Consider the following 14,371-nt stretch of genomic DNA (forward strand, 5'->3'; position numbering starts at 1 on the left):
AATACTGGAGTTAACCTAAATACCCACTGTGTTTAAGTTTCAGTTTTATACAATTCCTAAACCCTATATGTTACTCTCCTACATAAACTCAAACTTCATCATCCAACCCCGCCCCCCAAGCAGGTTAAAATCTAATCTAAAGTCTGCTTTATAAATCGTATTGCTACTTCTAGGTCTGTGATACATTGTTGAAAAAATAAATAACAAAACCAAAAATATGCACTTCATCTCCATACAGACTTTAATATCGTCAACCTCTAACACAATCCTTCTAAAAGAACTGAATGAATAGGACAGTAAAGGTGAAAAATACATGTGTATATTTTTTTACTTTTACATTTGTTTGCAAATTGTTGAGCATGTTTTAGGAGAAGTTTCCAAAACAAACTCACAAAGTGACAATTCAGTAGCGGACATCAAAAGTTGACTCAACAGTAAAATCAAGTAGGGCAAATGAAATCACTGATATTCTGTACTAAAGTGCAAGAACACCTTAAGTCTCTTTTTGTGTGGGGGGAAAACATAGAGTTTGAAACAATAACAGGGATGAAAAAAGGTAGAAACTTAAAAAAAAAAAAAAAAAAAAAAAAGAGTTAAAAATAAAGATGTAATGATGGGGCTATGACCACTGGCTGAAAACCAAGATTATATTGTATTAAAAAAAGTCAGAAAGAACCTTGTAAACTCTGTAACTGAAGAGATGTCATATGAAGATATCTATTTAAATTATGTATAAAGCAAAGTTGAATGTAGGAAGGGATAGTGTACATCAAAAACAAATTAATATAATTTAAAATATAAAGCTTTCCTAGGTGGTAAAGGGTGATTTGTGGTAACATGGTACACTCTGGTCAGACAATGAAAACGTATGCAGAGCTGAGTAAATAAAATTAATTCAAAGTGCATCTCCACCTTTAGATTCTATACCAACATAAACCAGTTAATATCACAATTACTTTACTATTTAATATATTTACATAGAAATATTTGCAACATTTTGTGACCTTCATTTTTAGTGTTCTCTTTTTAAGTACACTTGAATATAAAAATGAAACGTAGATTTTCTCCAACTATACAGTTCCTTCCACTCAAGTGACAAACAACAACAGAGACAAATATAAAGACAGAACTCAGTTTTTGCCATTCTAGCATTCTTGCTTCACATCGTCCTCATATTTCATTTTGTGCCACGTGTGTATATGCACTGAGGCACTCTTATTGCTGTCTGTTAAAAATCTATACTCGCAACACACACAAAAGACTAAAATATCCTAATCTGAGATTAAAGCTATGATCAATACATTTGAAGGAAATCAGGAAGACAAAAACACTCGCCTCACACTTCACATCACTTCACAAATCATCGAGCCAGTAGAAATCTGCACACAGCTCAGTTACAGCTTGGAGCACAGCCCTGCTGCTCTGACATTTTTGACAACTTTTCAAATTGTGAGCCTCAACATTTACTTTGAAAGCAGAACATTAGTGATTGATCCTGGTATATTAACAAGAGCAGAAACTGTAGTATGAAAACAGTCTGAAGTTCATGTATTTGGGGCACACTTATTAAAACATTTTTTAAACATAAGAATTCTGCATATATAAATGTCATTGTTCTTACACCAATAGAAAAGAGAAGAAAAGGGAAATGATACTCTTCAACAGTGAAAAAAGTATAAAAGACAACTTATATATGGAATGAAATATGCAGCTCATAAGTAAGGATTCTTAAGATTACCAAACCAGACTTTATCAGGCCAAATTACAGTAAGAAGAGTAGAAGAAACATTGTGAAATACTTTCATGTCTTCACAAATTCCATGGGTTTTACAGAGTTATCAGGGGAAATAGCCTAATTGAGTACAAAATTTTAAAAAAGGCTAGTATGTAGATATAGTATACCTTTAGAGTTGCTGTTTCACATCAGTGAATAAAGTAGCACCGCAACTCACATAAATTCAAAGGCAAGCTCTGTAACGTGTGTTGGTATGTGAAACCTCACACTGAAAATAATTGTTGAAATCTGCCTTTAATTACTTCCTTTAACTCCTGTCATCTGCCACTGAAGCCTTTCCATCTGTGCATGTGACATGGTTTGAAACTGGCACGGTGAATATTTCCAGTGTGAACTACTGGGTGTGATTTGACTTTGACTTGGAGTGTTTCTGTGCTGGAGAAGCTGTAATAAATTCACTGCAAAATCATAAAAATCAGGAACGCACAACACAAACACATAAATGACATGTTAGGTAGTAGCTCACTCTGTCTAAGCAAACCTTGTATATTGTAGGATGTCTGGAGGAATTATGCCTCTGACATTAGTGCTTCCAAAGAAAATGCACAACAGCACAGCCACAATAACCTGTTGCCAAATGCAACTCATAGGCTGTACTACAGGCCCATGGACTGAGAGCAAGTAGCAGACCAAGATAAACAAAGTGTTTGAGAGGCAGTGAGAGGGGATTCTGAACACCAACCAGTTGCATCATTGTCCATTGTCACTACAATGCACAATGTGCATAGTTTCTACATTGAGGGTGAAATCCACATGCCCTTGATCCTGAGCAAATCTCTGCTGGAATAGGGGGAGCTTGGGGGGGGTGATCAGATGAAGCTACAGACATTGAAAATAGGTTGATGTCAGGCTTGATTCCCCAGTTGAGCCGATGTAAGGTAGATCACCTCTAACCATCTTCTCATTTGTACACCACTGAGGCTCATTCGGCTGTGATCAGAAGATATCAGGGCACATGTCCCAGTTGCCTTGGTCCTTCGCCTCCCAGTAACCCCCCTTGTAGACATGTAAGGTCTCTCCAGATACGGGGTCATCGATCTTCTCAAACCACAGTGCTTGGTGGTTGTCTTGATGGGTGCCTAAAGGAAAAGAGAGAAAATCTTTTATCAAGAAGCAGCTTTAGAGGGTCCTGAGGGGAGGGTTAGGAAGCCACTCAGCCATGACAACACATCATGCTTAAGTTAAGCTGATATGCTCTCAGATGGTTGACTAAGGAATGTTACAGACTGCCTGGTCTTCAGGTGCTTTTTCAAACAAAATGCAGGAGGAAAAATAACAATGAAAACACCAATTACTTTCTCTATCACGTACCATGTGCAGAGAACAAGGTTCACAACTAATGCACTAAATGCCCAGGACCAGAACAGAATACTACTCTAAAAGTACAGAATTTCAGTGCTAGGTTTATTGTGAAATTCTGCAATTAGCTAGAGCTAGTCTCCAATAAGAGCACCTACTGACCATTAACAAACACCTAAATATATATTTAAAAAAAGAGGGGAGGCAATAGAGAGCAGGACTGATGTCTTTTGACCGGAGTTCCATTAGGACCTTCCTTGCCTTCCACTAAGAGAGAGCAAGTTGTGAAGGATGTAAAGAGGAAATGATGGAAGATGAACAAGGGTTTCTTTTTAATCTGGATTCTACTAAATTACTAGAAAATCTGACATAATTGCACTGAATATGTTATATCATGACCAGAATACTTGCTTAAATGAGGGAGGAGTGATGGTCCATAAGGGGCTGAAAAAGAAGAACGAAGGATGAGTGTTTGGGGGTTAAGAAATGAAAGAGTAGGTATGGGAGTGGGAAAATGATTGATACAAAGAAGAACAGTGAGTGAAAATGTAAGGGGCTACTTGCATGCAACAGGTGTATGAGGGGGAGAATCCTCTGTGTCAGCTGAGCAACACCAGCACAAAAAACAGATGTAAATCCACAACTCAGAGACCAAAACCCACAGCAATTGATTGTTTATGTACATTTTAAAAGTGCTGTTTGTAGCATCTTAGGCACTACACACTTCATCATAAACACAAAAGACCATTGTCAAGACAATCTTTGACCTCCATCTCATGGAAGTATGACGTTAGTACTAATGTTTCTCTAAAAATTAAGGCCATTTCCCACTAATGTCTTTGCTTTGTGCAACAAAGAGAATGTTTGCTTCTTCGGTTGAAGCTTTATTTTTCCCTCTGTTTACACTGACCAGCCCTACTCCCATTTTTACTGTCAGGCAATGCAATTTTTGTCATAAAGTCAATAGGCTGTTTCCTATCTAACCTGACTTGGAAAATGCAATGTAGAAGCTAATATAAGTGAAAAATTTACTCAGGGCTGGTCTCATCTGTTTGAGGCAGTTATACTAATGTATACTATAATGTATACTAAGTACACATGGTAAAAACGTAGTGATATAAAATGGGCATTAAATCACCTAAGACCTCAACCTGTTACATACTGCTCTGTCCACCACGAACGAGAGCAGTTGAAAATGCCCAGTGAGAAAATCTTGAGTGTCTTGTTCCAAACAACATGTGACAAAAAGCAAGTGATTTCTCCACAGATATCAGCATTAGTTTGAGTAACTGTGAAGTCATGAGAATAGAGGAACTAGCCTATCAGCCTCCTGTGGTTATGCTAAGGTCATCTCACTCAATGCTTTGTTAAAATGCCACTCAAAGCACCTTTAAAACTACACTTTAACTGTTAAGAGATACTTGCTTTCATCAGAAACCTCACTTGCTTCTGTGCCAGTCTCCTGTGCATCAGCTACAATGGAACAGAAATGGATGAAGGGACAGTAAGATGTGAATGAGCTGTTATCAGCATGATGTAGAAGACATTTAGCACCTTCCTATTACACGCGCAAACATGTTCTAAGTGTGTTTTTGATTCTAGTGTCTATAAAGTATAGAACTAGAGTGGGAAAAGACTGAGAGAAGAGTACTTGCTTTTCAAAGGTGAGTCATTGATTGAATCCTCAGTGACAGCTTAGGGTTGAGACAAGCAGACAAAGTATACCAAGACAGACAAAGTGGACAAAAGATGAACAGACAGAAAAACATTGGACAGGAACACAAGACAAATAGATAAAAACTCCAAAAGAAAGCTGCCGTCTTTCTTCCCCTACCTTCCTCAGGAGAGCTGGCTGCTTTAACAGCCTCCCTCTCTCTCTCTCGACGGGACGTGCGCTGTTTTTCCTCTAGCCTCTGTTTTTCTGCGTTAGCCTCATCCCAGCGTCCGTCTTCCATTAATCGCTGGTCGGGGCGTCTTCGACTGTCCGTCGGTGCCACTCCCTCTTCAGGTTCATTGAGTGTCAAGGCCAATGAGGAGAAGTAGTACATGTTCTCTGCTCCCTCTCTGGAAAGTCATTACCATGAAAGATCAGAGGCACAAAGCTAAACAGCCCTACCTCTACGGCTCCATTTGTTTAAGAGCAACTTTCTCAGTATTATCAATCTTCTATAAAACAACAACTTACGGTAGAGGGTTCTTTTTCCAGATTTCTTTGGCTTTGAGGGTCTGATAGACAGTCCTCTGTTTGCCCTCTGTGCCGTTCTCGCCTTTACTGCTCTGCATTACCCTGGAAAACTCCATCTTCTCATCCCATGTTCCCGACAGCACATAATGGGCCTTTCCATCCTTATCGGTTACTACTCCTGTTACCTGAGGGGAAAAAAACCCAACAACACAGCTTTCAGTTTATATTGCAATCAAAAAAACTGCAAGAGTTGATAGAATTAATAGCTGCAGGAAACCCAATCCATTCATAAAAAAATCTATAATTATTTTTTGGTACATTCAAACCTATAACTCTAAGCATTTCTATCTTCTTTGAAAATCTGGTTTTATATACAGTAAGTACTATAACGTAAAAGAACAATACATGTGAAAAACCAACCTTTCTTGGTACATCTCTGGAGAAGTAACTGTAGGGAGCAAACTTGAGGTGGCAGCGATCTCCCGTCCTGTGGTTCACCACATCTATCTCCCCTGACTGGAAGGAGGGAATGGAGAGGGACATGATGTTTTCCTCATGTCAACTTAACAGGACAATATGCAGGAAAGTCTATGAAGACAACTGTGTCATTTATTTGTCCTTAAATGGTTAGTAGTTGTGTAATATGTTTAATGATGTTAACATAAGTTTAATCAATGCTTTATCAGCTTTATGGTTACCTGATCAATCCACAGTTTCCCCACAATAATGTTGTGTACTGTTGTAGTGACTTTTTTCCAAGAGTAGTGATTGTTGCTCTTATCAAACAGACACTGGATAGAACCTGGTGACAGGGAAGGAACAATGTCACATCCAACAGTCTTCATTTTTATCCTGCTCAGCCAAACTTGTATCCCGCATGATCCAGACACTTAAGTTGTGAGCAACAAACAGTTTAACGCACACACTCACCCAAGGGCATGATTGAGAGATATTTTCCTCTAAACTTGCTGGCCAGAGTAATTTCCTGTCTCAGGGTCCAACCCTTTTCAGAGACAGCATGGTGAGCTGCAGCTGGTGGGTGGTGACTCACCTGAGGGGAAGTGAGTGAAGCGAAGAGACAGAAGAGGTAGCAAAGTCAAAAGAAAAACACTGTAATTACATGATTGCTTGAACCTATTTGAGAAAATAAACATTCTTGTATAAATACAATTCAAGGATGTTTATTTTTAGAACTGGAATGTGACGTACCTGTTCACACAGGGAGCGGTAGCCGCACTCGCTGAGTCGATCAAGCTCAAAAGTTTCTCCCAGCAGAGGGTTGAAGGGTTTTCCTGTGCGGTGGACAGTGGTGGAGTAGGAAGAGACTGTGAAAGCGGCGACATAACACATCTGCTCTAGAGAACTCTGACATTTAGCAGCCTTATCCAGCAGCTCGTAGTACTCCAGGTCCTCAGAAAGACGCTGCAGCATTGAGAGGGGCTCGTTGAAATTCACCTAGCGGGTGCAAAGCCACACAGAGAAGAAGTCTGATTACTTGTGATTATTCTCAGAGGAAAAGCCACTTAGATGCCAACAAGTGTGCAAGTTTCTTACAGGCATTGGTATCTTTGAGAGCTCCTTTCCAATACAGTTCTTCATGATGCTCCACAGATTGAGGTAATAGTTGGGCTTGTCAGGGATACGAGTCCGTCTTTGTCTGACTGGCTCTAGCTCAAGAGGCTGGGGAGACTCCGGATTGGACGCCAAAGATAGTTCATCAAACTGAGGGAAGAGAAGGAAAATGCCCTTAAGGGTCATGTAACTTTGGCATGTTGACAAACAGAGAAGACAAGTCGACACAAATTTAGAAACTTGCTCATAAAAACAAACTTTAACACACATTTACCGACTGATCATCCATTCCAGTCTCACTGCTGATCCCGCTGATGTTGCTGCCAGATCGCCTGTAGAACAGAGAAACAAGACAGCAGAAAATTTAAGACAAAACACAAGGAGAGAAAATCCATTAAAAATAACCCACATTTGAAAGAGAAAGACGAAGAAGAGAAGTTAATAACCTGTGATACTTTGGGTCAGCGGGAACGGTAATAAACTCTGCTGGGTCTTCCATAGCATCAAAGAACTCATTGTCGTCATCCTCATCACTGGCATCACCTTTTCCTGAAACACCACCTACAGAGACGAAACACAGTGTAAGAATGAGCAACTAAAAGGCTTAACTGGCCTTTGTTGATTGGCAGAGGTATGTGGCATAGTGGAGTTAGTAAGGGTCCAAAGACAAAGGTTCAGTTGGGGTCGAGAGCCTTACCTTTGCTAGCTAAGGCGGGGTTGCTGAATGACGGGGGGAGAACTGTCGCTCCTCTGAAGGCTCTCTCCAAGTGGTTGTGCTGTTTTGCTAGCTGCTCTAGAGTCTCCTCCAGACGTATCCGCTGGTCTCTTTCGGTCTGTAAGGCCTTCTGCCAGCGCTTACTGTGGTTCTGGGCCAGAGAGAGGAAGTCTCTACAAGCCTTCGAGAGCCGGCGAACACAACAGCAACATGTCAGCAAGAAGGTCAACATCAGTGTAGTAAGTTCCTCTGTGATTTATACTAGGGCAACTTACATTAATCATGGCATTAGATGTGATTCGGAACAGTGTGGCCCTCTCTGTAACTTGTCTGATTTTTTCACCCATGTCCCCTCCGACACGAATGGCCTCCAGTTCTGACAAAGACCTGTATGTGTAGAATAAAGTTGTAGATAAGTAAAGGAACAAATAAACCCTTCCTTGAATAATATTGTTTCTTTCGAGAGTAGTCACACTGCTCAGATAATTGATACCTTTGGAGGGCAGACCCATGTTTAACAATGAGATCATTGCAGGTAGTGAGGTCCTCCACCTTGTTGTTCAGTGTCCGTAGTGTGGACTGGATTTCTGAGTTACGGCAGCCTCCACCCTGTCCTGGGGTGGGGGGCACTGCAGGACAATCGTCACCTGAGTCGTCTAAGGAAGAGGACAGGGAGGATGATATGACCAAAACAAAGAAATATCATGAGAGAAAATGTTTTGCACACAAATACACACATCTGGCATAGCTGCTGCTTTATGAGCTACCCAGGCATCTCATATTATGTCTATGACCAGTGTTTCCTCCCTCTCACCGGATTCAGCCTGCATACGGACGGCCTTTGCCTTGGCGAGCTCCAGCGCAGTGATCCACCGCTGGCGCTCCACTTCTGAGCTGGCCTTCAGGTGGTAGGTCTGTGCTCCGCCATTGGAAATGACAAAATTGCACGAGTCCTCCACAGCAATGTTGGCTGTGGCCAAGTTGATGGTGCCTCGGCATGTGTGACCCATCTCTGCCTGGGTCCTGAGGACAAACAAAGTGAAGGACTGTCAAATGCAGGGATCTAAATAACTGCTTTGTGAAGTCAGAAATATCATTAAAGCATTTTATTTTCATAAGGCTGCTGATTAAAAACCCAGGGATCAATATTGATTGTGTTAGTGACTGAAAAAATTGTGATATATTACTTGTACATCACCCACCCCTACATCAACTTTCAACACACATTATCAGGGTTATCAACAATCTTATGTACCACGCCAACTTACCTATAATACGACAACAGTCCATTGCTCAGGACAAACCAGCGTCTCTGGTAGCCTTTTATGTAGTTAGTCCATTTGAAGAGCCAACCCTTATATGTGTCTCCAGGGGTTGGAGTAGGAGGCTTAGGCTCCGACATCACAGCAGCCTGTGGTTTCACTGGGTGAGGTTAGAGCCTGGGGGGAAAACCTGTGTCAATATTCACATTGATAAACTGGTCCGATGATTGTTATAAACACTTGCATCACAGAGTTAACTGGCTTATTAATGCTTTTTTGACGGGATTCATAAGGCCACCATGCCATCCTGTTATGACATAAATTTATTTATCATTAACTTTATATGGCATACTGACGTGTTGGTTACACTTCCTGGTTTCTACCCAACCAATGTCATAACATTAAATTACATCAAATAAATGTAAACAAATACTAAACCGACGCACAGTAACTAACCTCATAGTGTTTGCAGAAATTAATCGCATGTATATGTTATAAATATTATATGAACGAATGCTGGATGGTCCACACATGACAAATGTTGTTTACTAACGTTACAGCCATGAATCTCAAGTAAAGCCATCAATGGAACCAAATATGAATCTGGGATCAATGCTGAGCTGGTATAATGTCGCTATGACAGCGTTCAGCTTCGATTTTACGTGGAAGCTGCAAATTATAACATAACGAATGGTGGGGAGCTGACATGACTCTTACTGCTCTGTTTAGCTAACGTTTACGGCGTTTTGTTGGCAACTCTCAAACTGAGACAACTCACTACCGACGACAATCATCTTTACCCACCTATTACATGCGAGCGTCAGGTAAACACAGCCTGGATATTGTAAGGTACTTCGCGGAACAAAATGCCATTTCCACACATCAAAGCTACTTAAAACAGCGTCGGTCACTAAGCTTGCTGCTAGCTAAACAACAGGAAGCTGTCAAACTAGCTGACACGTCGCAGACGATGCCAACGATCAGTTTCAACTCTGCAGCTCTCTCGGCGTTTCTTTGTTTTGGTTTGCATTTGGCATCGCGATATGCTCACACATTTTGGCGACACCCACCTTTTCCGTGCAAGACTTCAGCCATCAACTGTGCATGTCGTGTAGGAGTAGGGATGTTAGCTCGGTAGTGTTAGCTTTGCTAACTACTTAGCTACAGGTTGTGCAACAAAATAGCGGTCGATATGCGCCGTAACCGTCAACTTCAGTTCCGCTGAAAACAGGCGACATGCCAAAACCGAATAAATAAATAAAATAAATAATGTAAAATATAAAATATCATTTTTTATTTGATAATCTGAACTACTGTGTGAATATCTCCGGTAATATTAAAACAATCGAGTAGTTAAAACTGCAATTAGCATGACTGCTATAAACAGATACACAAATTTGATGATAAAGTAAATGCTTATGCTTTAATATAATTTAATACTAAGTTAATTTGCGGGAAAATGAGAGGCGTCCTGTGAGGAATTACCCACCAGTATCATGTGCCTTTTGACAAAGCAATACAAGGCTAAAAATTCCATCCTATTTCTGGAGAGTCTAATCCAAACATTTGTGGAATGTCTATTTATAATGTCGAGTTGTATTATCTGTAATCTACTCAGTTAACCAAATTCATAGACCAACGATTATATTATTGAATGTGATTCGAAAAGCATGACCACCAGCCCACATGCTGTAACACATATTTTGTATTAATGTATAATTTTTTGTTAGGATGAAACCACAAAGGTGGAAATGATAATCTAAATATTTTCAAGAAAAATAATTACGCCATGTGCAGTTTTACAAAGCATTTTCAGTGTTTTTATTTTTGCATTACTTACTGTCATTTTAGTTATGTTGTAAACCACAAAAAATGAACAAAGCTGAATGCATTTTTTTAAATCCACTTTTGCAACATAGCATAGCAACTCAAGCATGTAAGTCCCCCGTTCATTAACATTTCAACTGTTTCTAGCTGTGAGCCACAACAGCTGTTATGAAGCTAAACAGAGGCATTAAAATTGACAAATCAGGGTTCTCATTAAAACAGTATCCTCATCATGATGATAGTTACCTTCTGAATTACTCTTCATCTTGAAAAGTTAAAACAGAAAAGAAAAGAAAAAAAAACATTTATCTCATGTGTATTCCTTTTATTCAACAAATCTTTACTACAACAATGATGCTTATACGAACTATAGCATGAAATTGTAGCAGTTTACTTAAAACATCCTGCGTGTAAATGTGTATGCATGTTTATATCAAAGATAATTCACTCTTCCCCTTCACTTATTTAGTGATGGTGTTTGCATTCATACTTTTCCCACTCCCACTAAGCACAATATATGGTGTTTTCTGAGATTTCTGCTTCTCTTGAAGCAAAGCCACAGTCCCCAGAGGAGTATCACTACTGCTCATCTTCTTCAGCAGTGCTTCTTCCTCCAGCTTTTTCATCCTCCTCTCGGTCTTCATCTTTCCAGACCCTTTCCCATGGAATCTGTGTGAGAGCTGCCTGAAAGCTTCTTTTGGAGTGAGTTTCCGCCCAGACTCATCCACATACTCAATCTTGACGTCAGGCTTGTACCCATCCTTCTCCTTGAAATCTTGTGTGAAGCCTCTGTATTCTTCTCTGCGACTGTACTTGTCATCAAAGCCCATCTTGTCCTCAATGCAGTAGTTGTCATTGGGCAGGGCGCCCTTTGGTGCTTTAACACGGGCTACCTTCTGCATCTGAGTGTCCAATAGACCTTTGTTTTTGCACAACAGCAAGGCAGCAGCGAAGGCCAGAGTTGACGATGGGCTCTTCATCCAAAATGGTAGCTGAAGCTGTGGAGAAGTCAGGTTGTTTTTGCTCTTCATCCAAGTTCACTGTGCTCCATCCAACGTTCTCATCCATTTCTGAGTCAGAATCTCCAGCATCATCTTTCTCCTCCTCCTGTTCAAAGTCCATTATGTCTTCTTGGTCCTCTCTGTTACCTGACAGTCCATAAGTTGGAATATCTCCCAGAGTTCTGCAAAACTCTGAGGTGGCGTTGAAAACAATGTTGTTCCTCTTTTCTGGGTCATTGTCATTCTCACCCTTATCAAGCACTTTAATCTTCTCTGCCACTTTCTCCCCAGAGTCTTTAAGAAGCTGTTTTTGTTTCAGCTTTCTCTGCTTCTCCAGCTGTTTCTGCAGCTCCTGCTCTGCCTCGTCTTCTTCAATGACAGCTGGCTCAGGAAGGGTGAAGTCTTCCTCATCACTAATGTCCATTTCTGCCATCCTGATATCATCAGACATCTGGGGGATATTGTCTGGCAGCCTGCTCTCCTCCTTTTTCACTTCCTCACCGTCCTCATCCATCTGTCTGCGGCCCCGACCGCGTGTCCGCGAGCCAAAATCAGAGCTGCGAGTGTCATCGAGGAGAGATTCATCTGCAACCGTCTGCTTCTCCTTCTTCCTGATCTTCTTCACACGGCGTTTTGTCTTTTTAAAGCCCACCATTTCCTGAGGTGTGTAATACTCTGAGGCAATAGTGAGAGCAGGCATTTCCAAGGACTGGGCCTGATTTCGTAGAGCCTCTCTCATGGCCTGGAGCTCCCGCTCTCGCTCCCCGTCAGCAAAGCCCCCAGTACTCAACCGGAAACTCTTTTTCTTTTCGCCCTCGATTTCTTCATCATACTTTGAAAGTACGGAGTGGGACTTAAACGTAACCATGTCATCCACACTCTCCTCCTCTTCATAGGGCTTGTAATCAGGCTTTTTCTTTTTCAGCTCCACATTCTTTTCTGCCTTCTCTTTATCCACCAGCCCCACATTAACAAGCACATCTTCTTCCTCCTCAAGTACACCTTTGTCCTGTAGGGTCAGGATGACAGTTTGACCCTCGGTGAAGGATTCAACCTTGTGCTGCACTTTGAGTCCCTTTAGATCTTGAGATGTGTAGGCCTCATTTTTGCTTTGAGCAAACTCTTCCTCTACAAGACTGCTCACACCAAACTCCTCATCCATCTCCTCCAGAAGTTTGGCTCTTTTCTCTGCCATTTCCTTTTCTTTAGCCAACTTTCTGCTTCTCTCAACCCAAGCAGCTGTGTCATCTAGCCAGTCATCCTCAGCTAGGGTCTTTACTTTTCCCAACTTTTGATTCTGGATGCGCTTTTCTTTCATTGCAGCAAGCTTCTCTCTCATCTCCTTCTGCTGGTGGATAAGAACAGGGTTGATGGTTGCAGCCACCAATGGCTCCTCTTTGGTCCCGAGTTCCTTCTTGTTCTCATTTAACTCCAGAGGCTTCAGACCCAGCTTTGCCCTGAGTTTGTTTGTTTCTTCAATGCTGAGAGATGCATCTCCGCTAGCAGACTGGGGCTCCACTTCTGTATTGCCCTCCTCATAGCCAAGATCAACTTTCTCCTTTTTCACTCGTGGCTCACCGCTGCTCTTTTCACCTTTGCTGCGGCTCTCCCGTCCGCTTCTATCCCTGGACCTGGAGCGTTTTCGTTTCTCTTTATCCCGAGTCCCATCACGATCTGAATTGTCTCGGTCCTTGTGGCGATGTTTCTTGTGTTCACGACGGCGCTCTTCTGTGTCCTTGTCGCGGCTCTTTTCCTTGTGTTTCTTTGACGACCCCATTTTCTCTTCGGCTGGTTACAGTAATACCAACTCAAAATATACCTGAGTAGACAGTCTCTCTTTGATTAGACAGATTGAGAGAAAATGTAGTTAGCTTTCCTTCGCTAACTAGCTTTAAAGGCTACGCAGCTAACCGACGACACAACTCATTCAGCGCGGAGCTAAAAATGAAAACGTGTACTAGAAAGCCGTTATTAATCGAACCCAAGTCAGGGTGCGTAAAAAAATCTTAGCTGTTCGTTTTCTTCACCTCAGTTTAAACATCCATACTCCACGTTAAGGTACACAAGTTACGTACTTGAACGAAGACACAACGATTCTCAATATTAGTATTTCCTTCCTATGGTGGAACGCTACTTCGTAGCTAATGTATACCGCCACCTGCTGCATGGGCGTGTTTACATCAGGCCAAGATCACATCGATGACTTGCTGCATTTTGGGACCGATAAGACATTATTATTTACCAAATGGCTGTAACCAGACTCGGAGAAAATCTGTGAAACCTTTATTGCAATATATGAAGTGCTAGGCAACGCCATTTCCTTCATCTTTCACCCTGAATGGTAATATAAGCGTTCTCTGTCTTAAAATGTAAGCTAACTTTGCTAGCGCAGGTTTTAATTAAGACTAAAAGACAATATTCTCTATTCTAGTCAACCTGCTGCGTTTGTGTCAGCTAACTAATGTTTGTGTTGGTTGGTCCTTATAGTTTGCAAACCCTAGCTTAATGCGGTTACTAACGAAATCCCCAGCTTGAAGTTTAGCTGAGATGCTTGTTTACTTCAACTTTTACGTAGACATTTAAAGTTAGCTCTATGTTGAGCAGCTGATAGCAAGCTAGGTAGCATTAGCTAGTTACCACAGCAAGCTTGGCAACTTTGGCGACTAGTTAGCATCGGGTTTTGTGGTTTATTTATTTTTTTGATCGACAAAAATG

At 41.2% G+C, this 14,371-nt stretch overlaps 2 protein-coding genes across 9 annotated transcripts; both read right to left on the reverse strand.

Moving 5' to 3' along the window:
• Positions 1 to 218: 218 nt before the first annotated feature.
• osbp (oxysterol binding protein) lies at positions 219 to 10,019 on the reverse strand. Of its 8 annotated transcripts, none has more exons than XM_051070541.1 (16): positions 9,899 to 10,019; positions 8,835 to 9,005; positions 8,381 to 8,589; positions 8,060 to 8,222; positions 7,842 to 7,953; positions 7,549 to 7,747; positions 7,298 to 7,412; positions 7,126 to 7,183; positions 6,834 to 7,001; positions 6,489 to 6,734; positions 6,210 to 6,330; positions 5,978 to 6,081; positions 5,700 to 5,795; positions 5,280 to 5,464; positions 4,929 to 5,158; positions 219 to 2,874 (listed from the first exon to the last, which is right to left on the reverse strand). In XM_051070541.1, the coding sequence occupies exons 2-16, from the start codon at positions 8,966 to 8,968 to the stop codon at positions 2,732 to 2,734; spliced, it is 2,283 nt and encodes a 760-aa protein (XP_050926498.1). In that variant the 5' UTR covers positions 8,969 to 9,005; positions 9,899 to 10,019; the 3' UTR covers positions 219 to 2,731. The 8 variants fall into 8 exon arrangements, with proteins under 8 accessions (XP_050926498.1, XP_018546417.1, XP_050926497.1 ...); XM_018690901.2 differs by having other exon boundaries at positions 7,120 to 7,183; XM_051070540.1 differs by lacking the exon at positions 9,899 to 10,019 and adding an exon at positions 9,633 to 9,837 and having other exon boundaries at positions 7,120 to 7,183.
• A 601-nt stretch (positions 10,020 to 10,620) lies between these two features.
• sart1 (spliceosome associated factor 1, recruiter of U4/U6.U5 tri-snRNP) lies at positions 10,621 to 13,776 on the reverse strand. The gene is given in 2 exon segments (XM_018690870.2): positions 10,621 to 11,605; positions 11,607 to 13,776. Coding segments are annotated over 2 exon segments (2,316 nt in total). The 5' UTR covers positions 13,434 to 13,776; the 3' UTR covers positions 10,621 to 11,116.
• Positions 13,777 to 14,371: the final 595 nt, after the last annotated feature.

This window comes from Lates calcarifer, linkage group LG5 (assembly GCF_001640805.2).
Source record: "Lates calcarifer isolate ASB-BC8 linkage group LG5, TLL_Latcal_v3, whole genome shotgun sequence".
NCBI classification, from domain to species: Eukaryota; Metazoa; Chordata; class Actinopteri; family Centropomidae; genus Lates; species Lates calcarifer.

Excerpts from the sequence above, each read along its gene's own strand:
- osbp (XM_018690901.2), bottom strand. The coding sequence starts at position 8,968 with ATGTCGGAGCCTAAGCCTCCTACTCCAACCCCTGGAGACACATATAAG. Across the intron at positions 7,748-7,841 it reads CATCTAATGCCATGATTAAT|GCTTGTAGAGACTTCCTCTC; the intron begins GTAAGTTGCCCT and ends CGGCTCTCGAAG. Across the intron at positions 7,002-7,119 it reads TGGATGATCAGTCGGTAAAT|TTTGATGAACTATCTTTGGC; the intron begins GTGTGTTAAAGT and ends CTCTTCCCTCAG.